General features: G+C 38.3%; 1 protein-coding gene across 4 annotated transcripts in view; it reads right to left on the bottom strand.

Annotated features, from left to right (window-relative positions):
• VEPH1 (ventricular zone expressed PH domain-containing 1) overlaps nucleotides 1-12,010 on the bottom strand; it is a 215,472-nt gene extending 203,462 nt beyond the window's left edge. For 2 of the 4 annotated variants that reach the window (XM_012642917.1, XM_012642919.1), the window contains exons 1-2: nucleotides 11,709-11,780; nucleotides 3,475-3,769 (exon numbers count right to left, since the gene is read on the bottom strand). In XM_012642917.1, coding sequence (XP_012498371.1) covers nucleotides 3,475-3,612 — 138 coding nt within the window. In that variant the 5' untranslated portion in view covers nucleotides 3,613-3,769; nucleotides 11,709-11,780. Of the gene's footprint in view, nucleotides 1-3,474; nucleotides 3,770-7,856; nucleotides 8,119-11,708; nucleotides 11,781-11,906 lie in introns of those variants that run through there. The other 2 variants (XR_001137428.1, XM_012642918.1) reach the window with 2 other exon arrangements.
• Nucleotides 12,011-24,796: the final 12,786 nt, after the last annotated feature.

The raw sequence follows: 24,796 nt of genomic DNA, 5'->3' as shown, positions 1-24,796 counted from the left end.
CTGTAAGACAAGACTGTTTGTGTAGTGGTTTAAAATGTGTCATAATACACTTAGCCTTTTTAAAATTATCTAATTACAAGTTTTGATCCAACCTGAGGGCCTTAGCATGTCACAGAATAAATGTGGATAACTGTGTAATGTTACTATTAAAAAGAAATTTTAGAAACAGTGTATCGGACTGTATCAGTAATTGTTCTAAGCAATTGGTCCAAGTACTTGCAATGATAAATTACAATAATAAATTAGGAACATTCCAGAGGAGGGTAACCAGAATGTAGGCAGTGTTTAAGAGCTTCAGTGAGGCATTCTCAAACAAGGTGGAAACCAGGTTGCCTTTTGAGGATTAAACTCATACAGTCTGCTTGTATGAGTGGGATTAGCCAGCTACAGGCCTAAACAGAGACACTATGTGTTCATGGGTGATTCTGCAGATGAGTTAGATGTAATTTCAGGGAGGAAGGGCTGGAATGTGATTGTAATGGAGGAGGAAGAAATCTAATCAATAATGATAATTTTTATCCAGAGAAACACAGGGTAAATAGACTTGGGGAGAACAGCAGGAAGCACACGAGAACTCTGAACCACGTGTGTTATAATTTTCATTATAAATCAATAAATAAGCATTCCAATCTGTATTTCCAAGTCTTGTATTTGGATAGCATGATTTTGATAGCATTTCTCATGTCCTGGCAAAATTGAGTTTTCCACACCTAAGAATTGAGGGCTACAATGTGAGGTGGTGTAACCTTTCCTTGACATAGACCCCTTCTTTGTTGTGGAAAAACCCAAGGACACTAAGGATGTTTAGCTGGTAAGAGAGAAGCCAGAGGTGAAATCTGATGCTTATCTTCAAAGTTTTAAAGTTTCTCTTGTAGGAACAGAGGTTAGACTCTTTTGATTGTTGGGGGCAAAGAACAGAACAAAGAACAAGAACAATGGGTAGAAAGTACAGAGTAAGATTTCATCTGGCTAAAAGGAGGAACATGCTAATCATTTAAACTTCCAACAATGAAACAGCTATCTCTTTGATTTTTTGATCATAAGAGACAGAAAAAGTCCGGATAACTATAACAAAAATAATAATAATCATAATAATTAAAAGATACGAGGTGGCTCACGAATTTGAAGGAAAAGCTGAAGTTACCTGGTTTTAGAAGGGGCAGTGAGCAAGGCAGCTACAGTGAGAGAGGGGCAGGAAAAAAATGACTGTTTCTTTGGTGCACTATCATCATGATAAATCACCCTCTGCTGATTTCTTTCTTAGAATTACTGGGGAAAAAATTCTGATTGGCAAGCTTGGGTCAGGTATCTCACTCCTTCCTTCTCCCTGTCTTGGTAGGACGGGGTAAGGAGCCATCAATGGTAGGAAAGTTTGATGAAGGTCCCATCAAGGTTTCTTGCAACGGAAAGGGGTAATTTACTAAAGGAAATTGAAGAGCTGGAGAAAATATTAGAAACCTAATACATCCTCAACATTGCAAGGGCAGAAAGGGAGGCCACCTATCTATCAGCAATCCAAAGGAAGGGATTTCTGTGCTAGAGACAAGTTGGAAAAGGCGATATAGAAGGCCCTTTCCTGTTCTATGTTTCTGAAGAGGAATTGAGAAGTGGAATTGATCACTGATATCCAAGGTCATTAGGAAAAACCTAATAAGGGAGAGCTGGGCCCAGATCCGAGAGAATGATGGGACACAGCTAGCAGGAAAGCAAGCAGTAGAGTAAGCGTGGTGGTTCAGTGTACTAATCAGAAAAGGAAGATATAGAGCTGCTGGTATTGGTGGCTCAAACTGAATATATCTAAATTAGAAGTTACCATCTTTCTTCTACTCTATGTCATGGTTTAAATAAAGAACTGGAAGAAGTAAGATGTGACAGAAGTTAGTAGATAAAGAAGACACACGGACTCCTGGCTTTCCAGCCCCGCTGGCCAAGTGGGAGGCTGATTGGAGGCCGTGGATGGACAATGCCCCTAGTGACAAGGGACCTGCCAGTCTGCGTAGTTAACCAGTGCTGACGCAGAACAGAACTCACCAGTCCTGAGCTCTGAATGTGACACCTGTGAGGCAAAACAACTAAGGGAGGAAGCAGAAGAAATCACTGGCCACTAGTGACCTCTAGTGGAAATAGGTTTTAGGGAACTTAGATGTTTTTTGTTTTTTGTTTTTTTTCTGTCAGCAAGATGAAAATCAGTGGCATTTTCAACCAATTTATTTGCAGAGGAGTATGAAGGAAGGGGCTGCTGGAAACAGCACAAAAACCCTACCGAGAAAGTGGAAATGTACCAGAAAAATTTGTGTTTTGAGTCTAAGTTGATTAATGTTCTGGAAAAAATGTGGACGCGTAACTGCTGTTGAGAACATTACCTGAGAAAAGAAGGGTGTTTGGACAGAAAAGAAGAGTGACTTCATTGGTCACTGGGGAATTTGGCATGTTGACAGCAGCCACCAAGAGAGCATGCTAACAGGCTTGAAGAGGAGGTTGCACTGGTTGCCCGTATGCCTTTTAAACATCTCTTCTCTATAACATGGAAGAGAGCTGTTATCTCTGAAATATGTACACATTTGCCAATTCAGTATTTTATGGCTTGGGTCCTGCCAATTTCCTCTTCCCAATGGGTGTCTGTGCCAAGTGCTGGCAAATGCCGTTGAACTTGGAGGATGTAAGAGGATGCCTGGTGGCCTAGGCCTTTGAAGTGGAGCCAATCTCAGGGAGGGTCTAAGCACAACCAAGAAGGTCAACATCGAACCATGCTGGGCACTCCACATCCATGCCCTTTGGGAGGTGCTTTCATAATCTTGATGTTGCGGAGAAGCAAAGGAATAGGAGGATTGACGGAGGTTTTAAATCTGTCTTATCATACTGGGGACTAATAATGGATAACTGGAATTAAATGGAGGGAGGGGGCAGAAAAAGGAGCAAAGGAAAGATAAAAACTAGAGGCAATATAGAAGGAAACAGAATCAGCGTTATCAAGCCCTGGGCAACTGTCACTTCTGGCAGCACAGCGATCTCGTTGTCCTTGTCTCATATTACCTGCATGGCAGGAGGTGTCATCCTGCCTTCTTTCATTATTCAGCCTCCACCACACACCCTGCTCTGTTCACTGATGCTCTTGTGCAGCCTGGCAGGTCTGCTTTCCCTGAATTTGCTCCCTCTCCTCTCCATGTCATTTCAAGGATGTAAAAATAGTCCCTTAACAATATTTTTGTAGGAATTCCATTCTGGTCTGCAATTTCCAGAGTCCTGATCTCCGTGAGTGGGCAAAAGGTAGCCTAACTGCCCCCTAAACCGCTAAACAACTTCCCTGGTGTTATTTTTTAGACGCCAACTAAACCACAGAGCAGAGTTAAGGGAGACCAGTATTAGTGGCCATTCCTCTTTCCCCTGCAAAGGTCCTTTCCCCGGGATATATACCAACCTTTGGCTCTAAGATAGATCATTTCAGGCATCTAGGCTATAAACCAGTTTACTTACTGAAGATGAGCTAATTATTTTAATTTGCTCCAAAGCTTCTGTCAGGCTGTCTTCAATTTCAGAGTCATCTAAGGAGAAAAGGTCTCCAGCTCGTGAAAGATCTTTTTGTCCCAAAACAAGTCTGAACAGTTGATGCATGATGTGGAGGAGTTTGGTAAGTTGACTTTCTACAGATCCAGGGCAATGTGTTTCAGTTATCAGAGGTCAGCAAGGCAAAAACATGTAGCACGAGGTTTACTTTGTATTCCATGAAAGGTCATTTTTCTCCAGGCTTTGAGGTCTTCATTGACACCCTCTGCAAGGGAAACAAATGACATAATATAGCCATTGGCAGTATGGCACGAGCTCAGACTGTGAACTTGGTGCCCAGCAGAGAGAGTAAAAAAAAAAAAAGATACTTGGAAACATGTTCACAGAGTACCAGATCTTGGCTTGATTATCTTCAAATGAGCTCTTTCCTTATTTTTGTCTCAAATCGCCTGTCAAAAAGTATTAGGTTTCTTCAGAATTTAATCTGAACCTTAAAAAGCAGCATGAGCCCCATACTTATTTTTCTCCTGCTTTCTCCTTCCTGCATCCTTTTCTCCATGCCATAAGAAAACAAGCAGATAAGCAACAAACATGCTGAACACTTGCCAGATTTTCCCCGAGCAGATTCTGATGGAAATCAAACAGAAAGGGAGAATGAAAAGAAAGAGTATAGGAAACATCTTTTAGATTCATGGCTTGGAGCTTTTCTAGAACCTTTCTTTCTTTCTAGAACCTGGACATGGAAACCAGTGTTTACCCTCCCGGGTGGACTGCCTTGCTATATTGGCAATAGAAGTCCCCCACCCCAGTCTAAAAGGTGATCTCGATACTTACCCTACTCCTGTGTACTCTCTAATAAAGTAGCAATGGAATAAGGAATGCTGCCTGGGAATATGGAATTAGATAAATCTCTACCGAATGTAAACATGAACTTGAATTCTTTTTTTTTGAGACACAGTCTTGCTCTGTCACCTGGGCTAGAGTGCCGTGGTGTCAGCCTAGCTCACAGCAACCTCAAAGTCCTGGATTCAAGTGATTCTCCTGCCTCAGCCTCCCAAATAGCTGGGATTACAGGTGCGTGCCACCATACCTGGCTAATTTTTCTGTTTTTAGTAGAAATGGGGTCTCGCTTTTGCTCAGGCTGGTCTCGAACTTCTGACCTCAAGCCGTCCTCCCGCCTCGGCCTCCCAAAATGCTAGGATTACAGGTGTGAGCCACTGCGCCCTGCATGAACACTGAAATTGAGCATGATAGCATTGCCATGCAGGCTAAGGAAGAGGGCTTTGAGATCAGGAAATCCTCCCTCTATTCCTACAATTGAAGTGATAAAGTTCCACTGTACTTCTCATCCAATTCACAGTCCACAGAGAGTAGGGCAATGGCACAACCTAGATATCTGGTTATTCTCATCAGCTCCCTTCCGGGCCTAATAAAATCACAGACCATTTACACTGGTAGAGACCTCTGTCATCATTTAATGGCCGGGGAGGTTTAATCACTTCTCCGAGGTCCCATAGTAGCTGTGGCAGGGCTGGTCTCCTGATTTCAGGCCAGTGGGCTTTCGTCAGAGTTTACAGTGGAGTGGAAATTACCTCACACACACGGGCAACCTACAAATGCAGCCACATGCTCACATAGAGTCAAGAGTTAGTTATTTAACATAAGCAATAGGCAATTCCGCTTAGCATTTCACTCTGAACGTGTTCACCAGAATGCATGTGAAAAGGAGGAGTCTGTTGTTCCCTTGGGCAGTTTCAGACCTCTCTTCTGAGCTATAGCTGTGCTGAATGCAATTTTCAAATTTAAGGATACATACTCTCTACTCGACATGGTGTCTCAGGAGCCAAATCTTTCATCAGATATTCAACCAAATAGGCTATTTGTAGTATTCGAAATGGTGCAATTCATGGGCCATTTTAGGGATTTCAAGGGCAGTGTTGGCCGATATGCAATTTTTGTACTATCTACCAGCTTTTGTAATATGATGCCTGATACTTACATACCCTTATCTATGTGCCAGGCATACACAATTTGCAAATATTAACTCATTTAATCCTCATAATAACTATATGAAGATATATCACCCCTATTTAAAATGAGGAACCTGAGGCAGTTAAATAACTTGCTGAAGCCACGTGGCTAGTAAGCTGGAGAGCTGGGATCCGAACCCAGTGTTAGGCTCCGAGTTCATAACCACTATGACATATTAACTCCATGTAAAATGTGCGGCTACTGTTACGAGTAGAGGTGCTCAGAACATTATTAACATTTAGGGATGAAGGCATGGGTAGGGTCATAAAGTGAGAAAATGAATTCCTTTTCCCTCCTACACTGACCCTGCATCCTTGCCCATCTATGTCCTGGAATTTAGGCCAACCAGAGGGCAGGAGAGTCATAAGGAAATAGAGCTCAGAGGAAGAGGAAAGGAGAGTGGTAAGATTTCAGCAGGTAGAAGGGCAGAGTGAGGGTACCACAAAGTAGTTTGCACCCTGGTAGATGTGGAAGGATGAATTACAATTATCTACAAAAAAAAATTATGGCAGTGTTTCCCTGAATTTTTCTCTTAACACATTCTTCCCCCAGTCTCAGATATTTCCAGTGACAGAATCTTTGCAGTGAAATGCTACTCAGGAAAATTGGACGGAAATGACTTCGCCTTGACCAGTCAGCTTGCTGGACTATATCCGGCACTTCATGAAGCAGATTCAGCTGCCCTAGACGCATCCGCTCAGGAGCCTCGAGGAAAGAAATACGTGATGGCAGAGAGGAGCATCCCCAGGCTTTCCCGGGGCTCCTTTTTCACACTCCAGGCTTACACGACACTTGGTGTGCATCCCCACATTCATGCTTCCAACTTCAGCTGTTACTCTTGAGGGTCCATCATGCGCAAAACATTTCTCTGGGCCCTTAGTAGGAACACCAAGTTGGTCAACACACAGCCATACAGGAAAACTTTTGCAAATCTAGGAGTGCCATAGGGAAAGATGAGACTTGCACCAAACCTTCTACAACATGTGGACAACCAAGAGAAAGTATCCTGGATACTATTAAAAGAAGTCTGGGGAAGTATAAAGGACAGAGAGGCCACTCCTAGGAGAAAAGGATAAGGAATGGCTTGTGGAGGAAATGGCATTTAAGCAGCACCTTTCAGAATCGGGAAGATTTTTACAGGTTTTATTTGCTGCACGTGTGCTGAGTCCATACTAAATCAGCAACTTGTCTGGAGACTGGGATTCAAGTCCCAGCTTGGCCACGCAGTGGTTGTGGGACCTTTAGTTCATGCTTTCCCTTCCCTGAGCCTTGGTTGTCTTAATTTGCAAAACAAGGCTGATGGACACCCAGTCTATCCCACTGGGATGCTTTGAATATCAGAGTTGATAATGCATAAAAGAGCCTTTTGAAAATAATAACACAAACAGCTGATATTTAGTGTTTGCCATGTGTCAGGCATTTCTCTGAGTGTTTCACAAGTATTGAGTCACTTAATTCTCACCACAATTCCATGCAATAAAAAAAATGATAATCAGAGGGGAAAGTAACCACTGGCCCAGAGGCATTAGAGGGCAAGTTGCACAGTTAGGATAGAAGGCAGTTGGTCTCCCGGGACAAAGTGCGCTCAGAGCTTTGTATAGTCACATACATGACTGTGTGGGATAATAAGAAAGCCACCTCCCTTCCCACCAGCTCTCATTTAATGAGTGCCTCCCCATGCTGCACATCCGTTCCTAGATAAGGATTGGCAGGACACCTTAGTTATTTTTCAGCAGCTCGTGTCGATGTTCTGCTGCTCATGCTGGTTTTTCCACAATAGCAGAGAAGGTCAGAGCTAGATCACATTCTATCTCATCTTCTGAGAAATTCCCTACCCTTATGAATGTCATAGTCCTGTGGCCTATATACATACACACATATACACGAAAGCATATATGTGCACACACTCAAATACTTGATAGATATTATGACCAAAAAGGAAACAGGACCGGGGAGGTTAAGTATCATACCCGAGGTTACACAAACAGCCAATATTCACATCCAGGTAGGTCAGACTCCAAATCTCATACTTTCGGTACTATAAAAAAAACTGACTTATAAAATTCTTTCTTACTTCCCACCTTTAATTTGTTTCCCTTATAATGTTTTTCCCTAATCTTTAAAGGATTCTAATCTGAGGACCACCTTCTCATTATTTAGCTTTGTTTTTTGTTTTTGTTTTTGTTTTTTTTAAAAGCAGGTATTGGCTGCCGAGTCAACTTTCTGTAAGGAGAAACAGAAACCACAAAGAGAGAAATGACTCTGCACCAAGCATGGCACATTTCAGGGAGTCCCAGCTGTCCTCTGCAGACTCAGTTTACCTGTGTACTACTCCTCAAAGGCCCACTGTACTCAGCTGTGTGGTTTGAGACTGGGCAGGAGATTCAGGCGGCGGACTCCGAGGGCACAGAGAGTGGAATCCACTCAGCTCAGTGAACCTGAAGCTGTTCATTGCGGTGCTGGTGCCGGGTGGAAGAATTCAAGGAATGCAGTCTGATGCCACCGGCAGCTCCAGAGCCCGGTCAGGTGACAGGCTGCACCTCACCCAGCAGAGAGTTGCCTCTGAGTGAAACACTCTGGTTCCTGGGGTGAAATACAAAGCCTGCTCCAGTAAAGGAGAGTTGTTTTTAACAGAGAAAACAAAACTCCCTGTGTTCGTGAAAATCTATACTTTCCCAGGGAAAAATGGGGGATGTGGGAGGGGTAAGCCATGCAGGAGACCCAGCTTTCACCAGCAACTCCAGCAGGTGAATGGAAAGGCTACAGGGAGCCATCTCACAAGTCCCAGGGGAAGAGGAGAGAACTGTTGCTGAATTAACACTTCCCTCTCCCACAAGATTTCACACATGTATTTGAAACACTATCCAGTAGGAGTCACAGCTCCTAGAGAAGCCATCCCCTTGCTCTGCCTCTAGATTAATATTGTTGAGAGTTTAAAAATACAGGAAGTTGCTAATAAATGGGACAAACTTCACAAACATGCTGGTAATTTCTTTATTTGCTGGGAAGTTCTTCATAAAAATCCATGTGGACCAGATATGTTGGATTTGTACTTCTAAGTATTGCAGCAACACTCAGCAAATGTTTATCCTGCTTAATCTATTGACACTCTAATGGATAAAAAGGCTCTTCTTTATTGTTTAAACAGTGGACAGTGCATTTAAAAAACCACATTTTTAAATTGTATTCTTCTCTACCCCTCATTTTTCTGTTCCTGTAGTAGCTCTATTGTCATCAGATCACCTTTCTACTGGCAGAGTGTACAGGTGGCTATCATCCAGACAAATCCATCTTCATGTTCACTAGATGTGGACGCTGTGAATGTCTCCTGGAGAGTGCTACCCCACAAAGGTGTGTGTTCGGGGTGGCCACAATTAAACTAGCTCATTTGCTTGGGAGAATGATCTCATAAATCTTCCTAGACACTTGGTGATCAATCATATTTTTTGCCATCCTTATACAGAGGACTGTTCCCTTGAAGAGTTCCTTTATAAAAATGTAGAATCCAGTCATCCATGAGTAGATGTATTCTTTCATTAGTATTTTCTGATTTACAAGATACTAATGAAGCCTCCCCTTTTAATGAAATACACTATGTTTCTTCAGCCTTCCCTCATTATCCTCTATTCATTATTACTGGTTTTTATCCCTATATTTTATCCAGTTTTCTTACATTTTTTAAAAAATGTAGAGTCCTGGATTGGACACTCTATAGGACTCCAGTACGAGGAGCAAAGTAGTAAGAGTGTGGGAACCTGGACACAACTGGATTCCAATCTCAACTCTGCCTGCAGTGTAAACTTGGGCAGATTAATTAGCTTCCCTAACACTCAGGTTCCTCATTTGCACTCTAGGATTATGTTTGGGCTGTTGGGAGATTTACTGAGATAATGCAAAGCATTTAACACAGAGCCTGGCGTATAGAAACCCTAAAACAAGTGACAGCAATCATACCCTTAACAGTATTATTATAATTATAGGTCATTCCCCTGTTAACATAGCCTCGTGTCATAACTTTTAAAAGCTGATACACAACTATACGGCTAACTAAATTGAGTTCACTGAATTAAAGATGCTTAGGTCTTTTCCATTTATGCCATATTTATATCTTAGTTGTTCTTTTCCTCAGTCTTAAACCTGGGTAGATCATTTTTCATCTGTAAACTTCACTATCTTGAATGTGTCCCCGTTGATTTTTTGGCCACTTTATCTTGTTCCCTGGAGAGATAGGCTTACCACGATCCTACCCCCACCAAGGCTGAACAATAACAGGGAATTTTTTTTCACAGAGCAGAAATGGACTGGAATACAATGTATCTCAGACTTTCTGTGACTGGGTAATCCAAATACCAGAGTTTTCCATGTAAGTGCAGTACTAGCTCCCATGTTTATTAGTGAGAAGGGAGTGCCCCACCAGGGCACCAGCCACTTTCTTTATGGCTTTTCAAGGTGACCCACATCCAATGTACTCTAATAAAATATTGGTGGCTTACTCTATTACACGTTTGTAGATTCTGCTAACTGAAAATACATAGGAACCAGAGGATTTAACTCCCCCACTACTAGGATACCACTTGTAAAAATTGAAGTTCCTGGGGGAAAAGATTTCAATCATCAAAATTAAGAAGCCAATTTATGCTAAAGAATTTAGCCTCTAGCTTCCAACTCAGGTTAGGATATGCCCCGGTTTCCTCACTTCAGAAAATTCTAGAATAGCAGTATTTTATTTACCTGCATCAAAATATTTTCATTTTATTCACGTGAATAAAAATGCCCATTGACTAACTTAGACTCATTTGGGTTCTAGAAACTTTAAAATAAAGTCCTCAGATAGATTTTCCCTTGAAAGAAAGGATTAAAGATTCTTTTGAAGGAGCATCTTTTTCACACAGTGTGAAAGGACTACAGGCGTTCCCATGGGAATTGGCCTCATGCATTTCAGCCCTTCCCACAAGATGTCTATTGTTCCCTGGATGTCTCTCAGTCTCCTCTGCTGTGGTGTGTTGCTACACTTCACTTCTACTGAAAGCCTCCGAGGCTGGGTTATTCCAAATGATGCTGAAGGACTCAGCCCTCAGACTTTTTGCTAGAACTCATACAGTCTAAGTTTGTAGCAAGCTTATTACCATAAGCACATACAAAAAATAGGTTTGGTGGCCTATTTAGGCAAGAGCTCAAAACATCTAATTAATTTTGAATATATATTTCAACTTATCAAAACACAAAAAGAAACATTTTCCTTCAAGGAGAATGAGATAGTTATTTTCAAATCTTAATGAACTTTAAAACTAAGAATTTTGTGACTTGTCATAATAAGTTCATTGTGTATCCATTTTCTCCTGTAAATTTTGATTTTGCAGGTCATGTTTGCCCTGGAATGATATAAATCTTGCTAAAAAATAAACCTAATTCAAATTCTCTGGGTTTATTTTTCCAGAAAACATACTCAAAGTATAAGGAAAATTCAGGATTAAAAATACCTTCATTTACATTTAAATTTCATGTATTAAGCAACTATATGACCAAATCAAATAATCTCCTGAGTATTTTTTCTATTCTTTAAATTGAAAAAATATATAAATGTCATTGAATTCAATGGTTGATTACTACGGCAATTTAAACGTGTGTCTGAAAGAACAAAAAAGTGGTTGTATTCAACTATGATTTGTAAGAGATCTGAACTATCAAAGGAAAAAAACAACAGTAACAACAAACAATAATGGTTACTCTGTCCAACCCGTTGACTGCAATGATGGCTACAGTATTTCATTTTCTTCAAAAATCATAGACAGGGCCATTTTCTTTGCTGGTTACAAAATATTTTTCGAAATAAACAAAAGTATGAAATAGAAATGAGACTAGACTATCACAGAGTAAAACAAAAATGCACATAATACGAATCTAGAAGCACAGCTTTCTGCTCCTGAGGCCTAGAGACATGTTTTAATAACCCACAGAGAAGTGGCTTTTTTGCCCTAATAACTGAAATGCAGGCAGGCATGGCTAGACCCACAGCTCCCAAATGCACTTTATCTGCATAAGCAGCCAGCCCCTGGAAGTTTCTCAGCTCTACTCCCCGAGCCCCATTCCTTGCCTCGCTGCAGCTTCTGACATTTACTTTAATTAGCTTTTGTTTTTGCTGAACAAAAGGACTGGAAAGGAGACAGCCATACCTCTTAGCACGGGAAACTCTGGCCGTCATAGGAAATAGAAGGCAAAAAGCTTGATCTTTAGAGCACTTCGGCGGGGACCCATGACCGTGCTCAGAGGCAGCCCTGCAGCCCCTGCCCGTCCTGTGGGCTGTAGCCGCGCCTCTCCGTGTGCCGCTTGTCAAGCCAGCGGTGCGCTTCATTCCCTCCCCGTGGACTCACCGTGAGGAATCGGGCAAATGAGTAACTTCTCCTCCCTCTCTCAAACTTCTGCTTAGACCTAACAATTGGCACAAAGCTTCACTTATTTCTACAGCAGATTTACAGATTTCTCTGAGCAGATCCGTAGTTGGAAAGAATTAGATTTGCCTAACAACTAGCAATTGAGGTTCTGTTAATGAATAACTCACTTTAAGGAATCAAGGAAGTTTTAGGTTAATATCAGATATGGAGCCTTTTAGCAGGCATGGGGGAAAAAAGCTTGGGGAGGGATGGAGGGAGGGAAGTAGTGGAATGAGATGGTATTTGAGCCAAATATGGTAGAAGAAAAATACAAGAGAAGCAAAATGGCTAGTCTGAAGGAGTGAAAGTCTAACTACGTCATTGGTATTGCTAATGAAACATTGAACAAATAAATGAAGCTTCCCAAGCAGCACTAGGGACTTTTCCAAGCCAGCATGTTTCCTTCTTGAAACCACTCAAATTGCTAACTCACTTCCTTTTATCATCCAAATATAGAACTCCTCCTCTAATTCACTGGGGGTCTCTCACAAGCAGTCCCACATCTCCTCACATCTCTCTTCTTTAAGGAACATGCACTTCAAAACCTCTAATGTATAAATTAATAGGTGATGCCCACTGGATTATTATATCTGTAGGCTCTTCTCTCCCTTTGAGTGTATGGCACAGGCTTTTTTCCCTTATTAATCTGAGGTTTTGCCACACATAAAGTGATAGAACATTTCTGAGCCTCTCCCTGCCAGAGCTTTTGGTCAAACTGTGTGAGTGTAGTAGGGGTTGGGTACAGTGGGGAAGAGTCAGGTGTAAGACAGACAGCTGGAAATCTCACTATTTCCACGTTGCCGGCAATCATGCTGGCATGTAAATAAATTGCTGGTTCAATTAAAAGCCACACTCATGGGGTGAAGATTACCTACTCCTGTTTTTATCACCCAACATCCACTTCTTCTACTTCTTGTCAGAACTGTACCCAAATTTCCTTTGGGAAACCATGTCCTCTGGGTAGAGTGGATGCCCATAAATGAGCCCAATTGGTCTTAGTCAAACCCCTGATCAAAGTGACTAATATAAGGGAGGTGACCCCCTCCAGGCCAATGAGAGGACAAAGATGAATGTTCAGCTTTGAGGGGAAAAGTCTCTGTTGCTGGACTTGATGACAAGAAGACATTATATAATGTCTGGTTGTTATCACTACCTTGCCACTAAGAAACCTGGTGACTTCATTTGGGCCCCTTAAACCAGTTGCCCTTAAAACTAGCAAGATCTAACCTTCAGCTGATAAATTCCCTAATAGCTTAGTGATTTTAGGTTCAGTTTTCTGTCATTTACCATCAAGAAATTCCCACCTGACAGAATCAGCATAACCTAGGCTTGTGGGAGGACTCTCCTGGGTGCAGCTCCTTGAAGAGTAAGTGGACTAAGAGATGCACAAGGAGCTGCCTCTGGTAAACGGGCCCCTCCAGTGACAACACAGGTTCCACTAACAACTAGTAGAAGCAGGAAAGGCCTGGGAAGGAATGCAGCCACTCAGTGAACCTGAAAACGGCACTTTCCAAATTCATTGTTCCTAACCAGTTACATGTTGATTTGCCCAGTACTTCCACTTTATCCTTCTAGACTTGCCTGGCAGTGGCTAGCCACATACTGTGTGACTTCAATAAACCTGGTCATGGAATCCATTCATTCGTGCATAATTTTTGAACTTTTTCTTGGGTAATTAGTTTTATAGTGTATTGTTTTACCTGTATTTTTCCCCCTTCTGTTCCTGCATAATTCCCACCAGTCCCCCCCGCCCCCACCTTGGGAAACTTGAAATAAAACATTATCTCTAACCACAAAATCAGACTAAGACATTTTCTTTACAGAAAATAGGTAAATTCTAAGGCGACTTTAAATGGGTGAATTACAGATGAGCACTGAGAATTCCTGAATGATCTCACTTTCTATCAGTAGCTTTTCCTACCCGAAATCACTGATGCTCCTTCAGGCACACCATATCTATAGTCAGCGCTCCGCCTTTGGAAGAGTCTGTTATAGGCACAGAGACTGAGACAGCCAGGAATTCCCTCTCAGCTTAGTAACATAGCATGTGGCTGGAATTGTGAGAGTCAAGTTTTTTTGAGAACAAAACCCATGGCTAAGGTTTATTCATTCTGTTTCATTATAATAAAGAATATTTTGATTAAAAGTGTGGCACTAAAAGTAACATCTTTTACTCCCAAATTAGAGAAGACTCATAATTTTCCCAAACTAGCTTCTCCAGCTGTGTTTATCTTGGTGATCCACCAAGTACACAAACAAGAAAGCTGAGCGTCGACCTATGTTCCTCCCACTCCTTTCCTCACCCACATCCAGTTACACTCTGGGTCCTGTCCATTTTGTATCCTAAGGTGGCCCTCAACAATCCATTTCCTGGTGTTTATATTCCTTTTGTATAATCATTTTCCCCGTGTATGTGTAGGACTTGTGACTTTCTAGTAACCCATAGAATACTGGTAAGATGACAGAATGCTATTTCTGTGAATATTTTATGTTACTAAGACTCTGTCTTGCTGCCAATCTCCCTCTAGATTCTCCTTGCTGGCTTGATGAAGTTAGCAGCCGTGTTGAGAAAGCCCACATGGCAAGGAATTATGGGTGGCCTCTAGGAGCAAAGGGTGGGCTCCAGCCCAACAACCAGCAAGAAGCCAGGGCCCTCAGTCCTTCAGACACAAAGAAATGAATTCTTCTAACACCCTTAGTGAGCTTGGAAGAAGGTTGTGCCCCAGATAAGCTTCTAGATGAGAACATAGCCCAGCCAATACCTTGACTGCAGCCCTGTGAGATCCTGAACAGAAGACTCATCTAAGCAATGTCTGGATGTTTTACTTAAAGAAAGTATGAAATAATAAATACATGTGTGCTATTCTAAGCAAATAAGATTGTGGCAATTTGTTACATAGCAATAGAAAATGAATACATGACCATTTTCCCCTTTCCATTGCCATAGATAAATAGCTATTATTTCCATAAATTCTTCATCCTCTCATGCCTGGATATTGACAGCAGTACCTTTGAAGGTCTCACTGCTTCCAATATGGCCCTTTCAACTCCATTCTCAACTCTGCCATGAAATCAGCTTTCTAAAGTAAACTGTGATATGTGTCTTCCACTTAAAATTCATAACAGTCACCCACAGCCTGATGCTGAAATCCAAATTCTTTTGCTTGGCACACAAGGGACTTTGTAACCTGGTCTGCGCCCATCTCTCCATCTTTGCTTCCAGCACTCATGCACACACAACCCTATGTAGTGAGGTCACCACCTTCAGAATATATCCAGGAACCTGTCACCTTCCACCATCTTTACCACCACGGCTGTGATCATAACACCATCATCTCATGTCTAACTTGGATTACTGCAATGGCTCTCTGCCTTAAGCATTTGATGTGTTAAAATATAGTCTAAACAGAACATCCAAATGATGCTATTAAATTGCAAGTCAGAACTGACTCTGCTCTGTACTCTGCAATGGAATGGCTTCCCATCTCTCCCTGAATCAAAGCCAAAGTCCTTTCAATGATTATTAACAAAGCCCTATATGATATGGCTTCTCCCTTCTCCCTCCACATCCTCAACTTCATTTCCTAACACTCTTGCTCGTGATCTCTCTGTTCCAGTTATACTGGACATACACAAAGTTTCCTTGCTGTTCCTTGGACACACTCAATATATTCTCACGAGAGGACCTTTGCATCTGCTGTTCCTGCTGCCTGGTAGACTCCTGCCCCAGAGGTCCATATGGCATGCTCTTTCACTTCCTTCTTATCTTTACCCATGCATCACCCGTACCCACTTACCCTGATCACTCTATATAAAATTGCAACACTTCCTCCCTTCTCAGCATGCCTCATTTCCTGCTTTATTGTTAAATTTTTGCCCATAGCACTTACAATCAACTGATATACCATATATTCACTCATTTCTTTTTTTATTTTCCTTCTCCCTCACCACTCTTCCTAGAACGTAAACTTTATGTGGGAAAAGACTTTATTTGTTTAGTTAATTCCTAGAGTTTGACATGGTGTCTGGCTGGGCATGAACATAGTATGGACTTGAGTTGTTGGAATAACGTTTGAATAAATAAGTGAAGGTTATTACAGCTCGATCATACCCTCTATGCAAGACTGTGATTTAGAAGTGAACAACCTGATGAAGGATCACTGTGCAGAAACCACTCTGTCATTGATATGAGTAGAAACCTTCACCTTTCATGTGGCAGACATGGTTGTAGGTCGAGTTCCCAGCTCAGGAGTGGCACCTGTCGGGGCCATGATGGTTTCCCACAGGATTTAGTGCAGAATCACCAAGGGGCTTCTCATTAGGCTTGTTCTCCAATGTGGTTTTGTGTGTGTGTGTGTGTGTGTGTGTGTGTGTGTGTGTGTGTTTTCCGAGACAGGGTCTTGCTCTGCTGTCTAGGCTAGAGTGCAGTGCAACTTCAATCTGCCGGGCTCAAGTGATCCTCCTGCCTCAGCATCCTGAGTAGTGGTGACTACAGGTGCACACCACCATGCCCAGCTGATGTTTCTATTTTTTTGTAGAGATGAGGTCTTGCTATGTTGCTTGGGCTGGTCTTGAACTCTTGGCCTCAAGTGATCCTCCTGCCTTGGCCTCTCAGAGTGCTGGTATTACAGGTGTGAGCCACCGTGCCTGGCCTTCCTGTGTGGTTTTGATTCCTCAGTTCTCCAAGCAATTTTGTGAACTCCCATTATCCTTTTAACAAAATCCACTTCTGTTCAATCAGCCAAGAGCTGCTTCTGTCACTTGCAGTTAAAAAGCCCTGAATGACAATTTATTCATCATTCTCCCTTTTGCTTCTGTGCCTTGATCCTGACAGCCCTTCAGCCTGAAACACCCTGGTCTGTCTATAAAATGCCAACTCATCCTTTAACCATAATTCTTACATCTTTCAAGTAGAACTGATCATATCTCCCCTTGTCTTCACAGGGTAACTTATCCAGACCTCTCCCATATTATTCTCATTCTCTCCCACTAGCTGACAAACCCTCAAGGATAGGGACCAAGTTTTAATTCATCTGAGGAACTCCACTTCTAGCCTACTATTGGCACAAAGGAAGAATTCAATTAAAAAAATCATTAATGAAGGGCTTCCTTTATAAAAACATCAGTGAAATGATAATTCTACAAATGAAAATAATTCTGATGCAGAAGGAAAGAAAAGGATAGCAAAGAAACTCATTGACTGAGATACAATTTTTTCCTTGTCAAATAGATAAAAAAAAAAAAATTCTAATTTTCCCAGTACTAGCAAAGAGGAAGAAAGGGGACATATCCTTTTACTAAAAAAAAATGCTAACCAGCCTGATAGGAAAAACAGAGAGAAGACACAAATTATCAGTATCAGGAATAAAAGAGTTAATGTCACCACAGCTTCTATAGATATTAAAAGGAAAATAAGAAAATATTATGGAAATTTTATGTCAATGAATTTGACAACTTGATGAAATGGACAAATTCCTTGAAGGACAAAAACTGTCAAAGCTCGCTCAAGAAAAAACAGATAACCAAAATGGTCCTATGTTAATTTACTGTAAAAATGGAATTATAGTTAAAAACACTCGTGGAAAGAAAACTTGAGGTCCATATGGCTTCACTGGTATTCTAAAAAACACTTAAGAAAGAAATAATACCAATTGTACACAAATTATTTCAGAAACTTTATTTTATTTCACAAGTCATTCTGTGAAGCCACTATTACCCACCATATCAAAACCAGACAGTGTAGTATCAGATCAAGATAGACAAATGGATCAAAACAGGCCGGAAATGGACTTGCACATATATTGACAACTAATCTCTATATAAAGACACTTCAGTGGAGAAAGAGTAGTCTTTTCAACAAACAGTACTGTAACAATTGAATGTCTATATGTTTAAAAACAACCTTTGATCCATATTCTATACCATATACAACAATAAACTAAAAATGGATAATAGACATAAAAATAAAAGTTAAAACTATAAAACTTTTAAAAGGAAATATACAACAGAATTTTTATGACCTTAGGTTAAATAATGGTTTCTTAGATATAGTAGCAAAAACATGATACATAAAACAAAAAAGGTGATAAATTAAACTTCATCAAAATTAAAATCTTTTGCTCTTCAAAAGATACAGTTAAGAAATTGAAAGACCAATTCCAAAATTTGAAAAAAATCTGAAATCCAAAACATTTCTGGTCCCAACCATTTCAGATAAGGGTTACTCAACCTGTGTATGGATCCAGCCTTTCTATATTCTATATCTTTATCCAAAAGAAATGAAGACATATGTCTGTACAAATGTACATAAATGTCTATAGCAGATTTGTTTATAATGTCTAAAACTAGAAAAAACCCAAATGTCCATGAGCAGATGACTGAATAAACACTGTGGTATATCTATGCAATGAAATGACTACTCGATAGCACAAAGGACTGAAATATTTAGATACAACAACATGGAGGAATCTCAAAATAATTACACGGTGTGAAATTAGTCAGTAAAAAAAGAGAACTACTATGTGATTCTATTTAAATAAATTCTTGAAAAATGCAAACTAATCTATGGGTACAGAAAGAAGATCCATGGTTACTTGGATACATTGGAGAGGGGAGCAAGAGCTGTGAGGAAGGAGTTATATAAAGGGTCATGAAGAAACTTTTTGAGGTGACGGTGTGTTCATCATCTTGATTGGCATGATTTCACAAGTGTATACATATGTCAAAACCTATTAAAGAGTAGACTTTAAATGTGGAAATTATGTTCATTACACCTCAACAAAGTTGTTAGAAAAATTATGCCTTGTACTGGCAAAGAAGGAGAAAAGATGTGTTTCCACTGAAGAAATTAGTTTATAATCTTCTCTTTTCATATATGTTGTGAATACCTTCCCAGATCAATAATATTCATCTGCATTATCACTTTAATAGATAATAGTCCATGCATATTCTATAAACATATCACATTTTTGCCATCTTAACCATGCTCCCACATTTGAACATTTGGGTTTTTTCCTGTTTTTTTTATAGAAATTGATCCATCTCTTCTTAGGATGGAGCCTGCATGTCAAGCAATATTGTGAAGAGTGGTCTTTGTAAGACCAGAAAATTTTCCAGGATAAATTCCCCAAGGACACTGGGAACCTTTTCATTCTTCATTATATAACTAAGGTAAAGAATCAAGTGACTTTTACCTGAAAAAAGTATATCTGCTCAGTACAGCTACTAAGACTAGCTTTAGTCATGCAAGAAAAACAGAGGCGACTTTTTCATGGATAAATATCCAGATAGATAAACAAATGATAGATAGATAAACTAATCACCAGGGTGTTAACGGTGGACATTTACTCCGATGGGGTCTGATGAGGAATGCCTTCTTTTCTTGTTTTACTTTAGCTTATTTACTGATTTTTCTGCCTTAATCATGTTATTTTTAAATAAGAAAAAAAAAGTTAACATTAATAAATTTAAAATGAAATTATATAGCAATTACTAGAATTCACTCAGCTATAGAAAAAATCTCCTGACCTGATTTGAATTTTTGTCTTTGCAATGCAAAGTCATGATAGAAAGTTCAACTGATTTGAAAACATCATGAAATTAGATTTCTACCAATGCTTTTAGAATTGAAACAAATTTATTGAAACAGATATTTCAGATGATAAAACCACTACATTAGAATTTTTGAGCCCCATGAAAATATGAACTCTTTAAAAAATCCTGAAAATCTTAAAAGTTAAAGAAAATATTTTCATTACTCATAATTAGCAACAATATTTTGGCATATTGATTTCCAGTTCTATTAGATAAATTACAAATACACTCAATATTCACTCACTCAGGAGCAAAAACCATAATGAGTTTGGTGCATCACATTAAATGTTTGTACTTTTGAACTCTTATATGTGCATAAAAATTTATAGTATGGGTTTGCATGAGTGTGTATAGTAACTTTTACAAACTGTCATGTGTTACATACTAGCAATTGTCTGCATCTTATTTTTTCATTCATCATTACAATGCTTTGAGAGCTATTAATATATAAATAATTTATATTCATATGTAAATATTTTTATATATGAAAATTTTTTCAATCATTACTGTGCTTCGAGAGCTATTTATACATAAATAAAGAATGTGGTTACATGTGGATGGATGGTAGGATAGATAGATATCCTTTTACTGGCTGATAACATTTCATCTTATGAATATAGCACATTCTATTATATATATCCATTCCACTATTGATGAAGTTGTAAGTGGTTTGCAGAATTTTATTGAGAGATAATGTGCATTTGGGGTTGAAAGAGCACACCTGAGTTGGGCTGTCTAAGTTCACATCTAGCCCTACCATTTACTAGCCACATAACCTTGGGCAACATTCTCAACCTTTATGTTATGTTAGATTTTTTTTAAGTCTATAAGGCAAGGAAATTAATGGTACTTACCTCCTAGAGTTGTTATGAGGATTATACGAGATAATATTTGTAAAGTGCTTGGAATCATGACTGGAATGTAATAAGTGCTACACGAGTGTTTGTTAAATACAAACCAGAAGGACCATCCTTGTAAGTGCTTCCTTGTGCACAGTTGCAGGAATTTGTCTAGGATTCGTATCCGGAAGTGAAATTTCTGGGTTGTAGGGAATGCAATTTTTTAATTTTATTAAACATTGCCAAATTACACTTCAAAATGTCAGCATCAGCCAATACTTCCACAAGAAGGATGCCTTTTTGTCACATATCTGACACTGTTCAACAAAGACTCCTTAATTTGACCTGTTGATGGATGAAAATGGCATCTTTTTGTATTAATTTACCTTTTCCTGATAGCTGTTGAGAGTAAACATATTTTAAATTCTGAATCTATCTATAATTCCTCCTCTGTTAAATGCCTGTTCAAATTCATATTATTTTCATGGATTTATATGGAGTGTCTTTTTCTTACTGATTTAAAGGAGTATTTTACATACTAACATACTAAATAAAGCTTTGTATGCTACATATATTGTAATTATATTTAATTTGTGTTTCAGATTTATTTTGAGGGGTTTTGCTGTACAAAAGCTTTGTTTTTTTAAATTTAAAATTTAAAAATGTAATACATTCACATAGCTCAAAAATTTTAAAAATATATATTAAAAAGTGTAGAGTGAAAACACACCCAACCCTCGTCTCCAATGTGTTAGCGTGTTGTCGCTGCTCCTCCGCCACAACAGCAACATGTATCCTTTCAAAGTTTCTTAATTCAAACTCAGGAAAATACAAGTACATATTTTCTTTCTACGATTTTACATTAATAGCATTATTTGCTGTTTACATTCAGTCCTGCATATTGCTTTAATCACTTAACTATGTGCTTGGTGCCCTTTCCATCTCAGCACGTGGAGAGTGTACTCATTCTGTTTAAAGCTGCATATTATTCCACTGTGCAGATGTGCCATCATTTATTTAATAATGATGGACATATGGGTAATTTTAATAGTTTTTCATTTCTAAAAATAGAGCAATAAATTAGATTGCATGCTTTTTGTTCTAAAAAAATTCATCTTTCCCTTTATGGTTCAGATTTTTTGTCTTATTTAGGAAATCCTTGCTCACCCTAAGTTCATAAACATAGATATTCTCCTACATTTTCTTCTAGAACATGTAGAGATTTTTTCATATTTAGCTTTTAATACAAAATTTATTTTTTGTTTATAATGTGAGATAGGAATCTGCTTTTATTTTCTGTATATAGGTAACAAATTTTTTTTTTTTTTTTTTAGACAGAGTCTCACTGTGTTGCCCGGGCTAGAGTGCCGTAGCGTCATCTTAGCTCACAGCACCTTCAAACTCCTGGGCTCAAGTGATCCTCCTGTCTCAGCCTCCCGAGTAGCTGGGACTACAGGCATGCACCACCATGCCCGGCTAGTTTTTTTTTGTATATATTTTTAGTTGTCCAATTAATTTCTTTCTATTTTTAGTAGAGACAGGGTCTTGCTCTTGCTCAGGCTGGTTTCGAACTCCTGAGCTCAAACAATCCGCCCGCCTCGGCCTCCCAGAGAGCTAGGATTACAGGCGTGAGCCACCGTGCCCAGCAGGTAGCAAATTTTTTGAATATAATTTTTTTTTTAAATAGTATCCTCTTTATCTATTGATTTATGATACCAGCTCTGTCATATTCCAAGTTTACATATGTGTTTGGGTCTATTTTAAGAATCTTTACTATGTTCCATTGGTCTATTTTTCTTCCTCTGTGCCAATACTACACTGTCTTTATGATTTTAGTTTTTTAATATCTTGAAATTATGTAGAAAGAGTACCCCTTTTTGTTCTTTCTGAATTTGTGTTTGCAATCTTGACCATATAAATTTTACATGCAATCATAGACCATAGAAATCAATCTGAGATCTTGATTAGAATTGTAACGAATATATAGATTATTTGGGAAGTATTGATATCTTTGCAATATTGATTTAATTCATGAACCAGGTAAAAGTTCCACTTACTCAAGTTCTCTTTTATGTTGTTCAATAAAGTATTACATATTGGTTCCATTAAGTTAATACACACATTCGTGGGGTTTATTCCTAGATACTTTATACTTCAGTTGCTGTTATTTCTTTTTTATGTGATTCTTTTTTTCTATTACATTTTCTATTTTATTATTCCTTGTGTTGTGAAACTTTAAAGATTTTTGTGTATGGATCTTTATTCACAACCTTGTTGAACCCTATTATTAATTTTAAATGTTTATCTATAGATTCTCTTATTGTAGGCAATCTTATCATCTGAAAATACAATTTTACCTTTTTTTCTAATTCATATACCTCCTACTTCCTTTTAAAATTCATTTGTACCCCCTTCTGATTTTTTCCAAACCATCTTTCCATTAGTCATTTCAAAGAACCAGATTCAGTTTTATTGGTCAGCCTCCTTCCTGCCCTTTTTTTTTTTTTCTGTAGTTTCTATTTCATTAACTTCTGCTTTTATCTCTATTGTTTCTCTTTTACAGCTTTTATTGGGTTTACTTCCTTTGCCTAGTCTCTTGGAATACTTTGCTTACTCTTATTCTTTTTTTGGTTTCCTAAAAAACTTCCTTTAAATTGTATTTACAGATTTTATATTCTTATCTTTATTACTTTCTTCCTTCTACTTTCTTTAGGTTTATTTTGCTGTTCTTTTTCTGTTTTCCTGAGCTTGAAGTTGAGGTTATTGATTTTTCAGCCTTTCTTCTTTCCTCATATTTGCCTTAACAACTTAAATTTCCTTAAAGGCATTCCTGTAGCTGCCACTCATAAGTTTTGATATATTTTTATCACCATTGAGTTCAAAATATTTTCTGTTTTTATTGTGACTTTTTTCTGGCTCATGAATTATTTAGAAGTCTATTGTTTTGATTTCCAAACATTTTGTGAGTTTTTTTCCCCATTACTTTTTTATTCTCTCACTGTTGGCAAAGAACCCACTCTATTCAATCCTTTCAAATATTTTGAACCTGGTTTTATATCTCAGCATATCATTTAAAAAAATGTTCTGCATGTGGGATTTAGTGTTCTATTTACGTACATTAGATCAAGTTTACAAATTCGTTTACCAGATATTACTTTTTATATGGCTTCTTCTATTAGATATTTAGAGATGTATTATTAACACAATTTCCTGATATGTTTTGGAATTGTCCCCATTTTTTCTTATGTCTATTTTGAAGTTTGGTCTATTTTGTAATTATATCTATTTTCAGTCTCTGTTATACTTGGATAGAAAATTAGAATTGTTATAATCTTCCTGGTGGATAAAAACTTTTATTATTATGAAGCACTCTTTATTGATAGTAATAATTTTTCTTTTAAAGTAAGCATTAAAAGAAAAAGTGATAATAATATAACTATACAATCTTTTTTTTGGTTAATATTTGCATGCTATATCTTTTTGTATACTTTGAATTTTAACGTCTCTTTATCCTTATGTTTTAGAGGTCTCTCTCTTTTTTATTTAACATCATATGGTTCTTGGGCTTTCTTTCAATCTGATCATCTTTGTCATTTAATTAAAATATTTAGACCCTTGTTATTTACTCTTATTACTTATGTATTTGGGTTTGGGTTAAGTTTAACATCTTAGTATTTGTTTTCCAATTTTTCTGTTTGTTTTATGATTCTTTTTCTCTGCTTTCTTGCTTTTGTTTTATTAAGCATTTTTATTCCTCTTTTCTCCTCAATAAGTTTAAAAATAATATACTCATTTACTATTTTTTTAACACTTAGAGAATATAGCATGTTTATGTATATGCAACATTATATGTATATATATAATAATGGTGTGTATATATACATATGGAGCAATCTCCACAAGACATTATTTCAACAGTGATATTATGATGTGCCTAAGTATGAATTTCTTTTAATTTATCCTGCTTAGGATTAACAGGGCTTCTTGAACCTGTGTTTTAAGATCATTTCTGGAGTGTTCTTAGCCCTTGTCTCTTCAAATTATGGTGCTTGTCCTATTTCCTTTTCACTTTTCCTTGTTGGTCTTCAATTACATGCATGACAAACTTCTTTATTGTACTATTTATGTCTCTTAATTTCACTTATAGTTTCTATCCTTTGACTTTCAGTGCTTCATTCTGATTTTTTTTTCTGATCTGTCTTCCAGTTTATTAAGTCTCTCTTCAACTATGACTAATATACTCTCTCATCCACTAAAATTTTTATTTCAATTCTTGTATTTTTTTGCTTCTAGAATTTGTACTTGCTTCTTTTTAATATAAAAATTCCAATTCTCTGCCAAATTTTTAATTGTATCCTTTTCCCTCCTCTTTCAACATGGTAAGCATAATTATTTTAA

The sequence above is a fragment of the Propithecus coquereli genome, unplaced genomic scaffold (assembly GCF_000956105.1).
Source record: "Propithecus coquereli isolate 6110/MARCELLA unplaced genomic scaffold, Pcoq_1.0 Scaffold19, whole genome shotgun sequence".
NCBI classification, from domain to species: Eukaryota; Metazoa; Chordata; class Mammalia; order Primates; family Indriidae; genus Propithecus; species Propithecus coquereli.
Note: the sequence above shows the minus strand (reverse complement) of the source record. Positions and strands in the feature narration are given on the sequence as shown.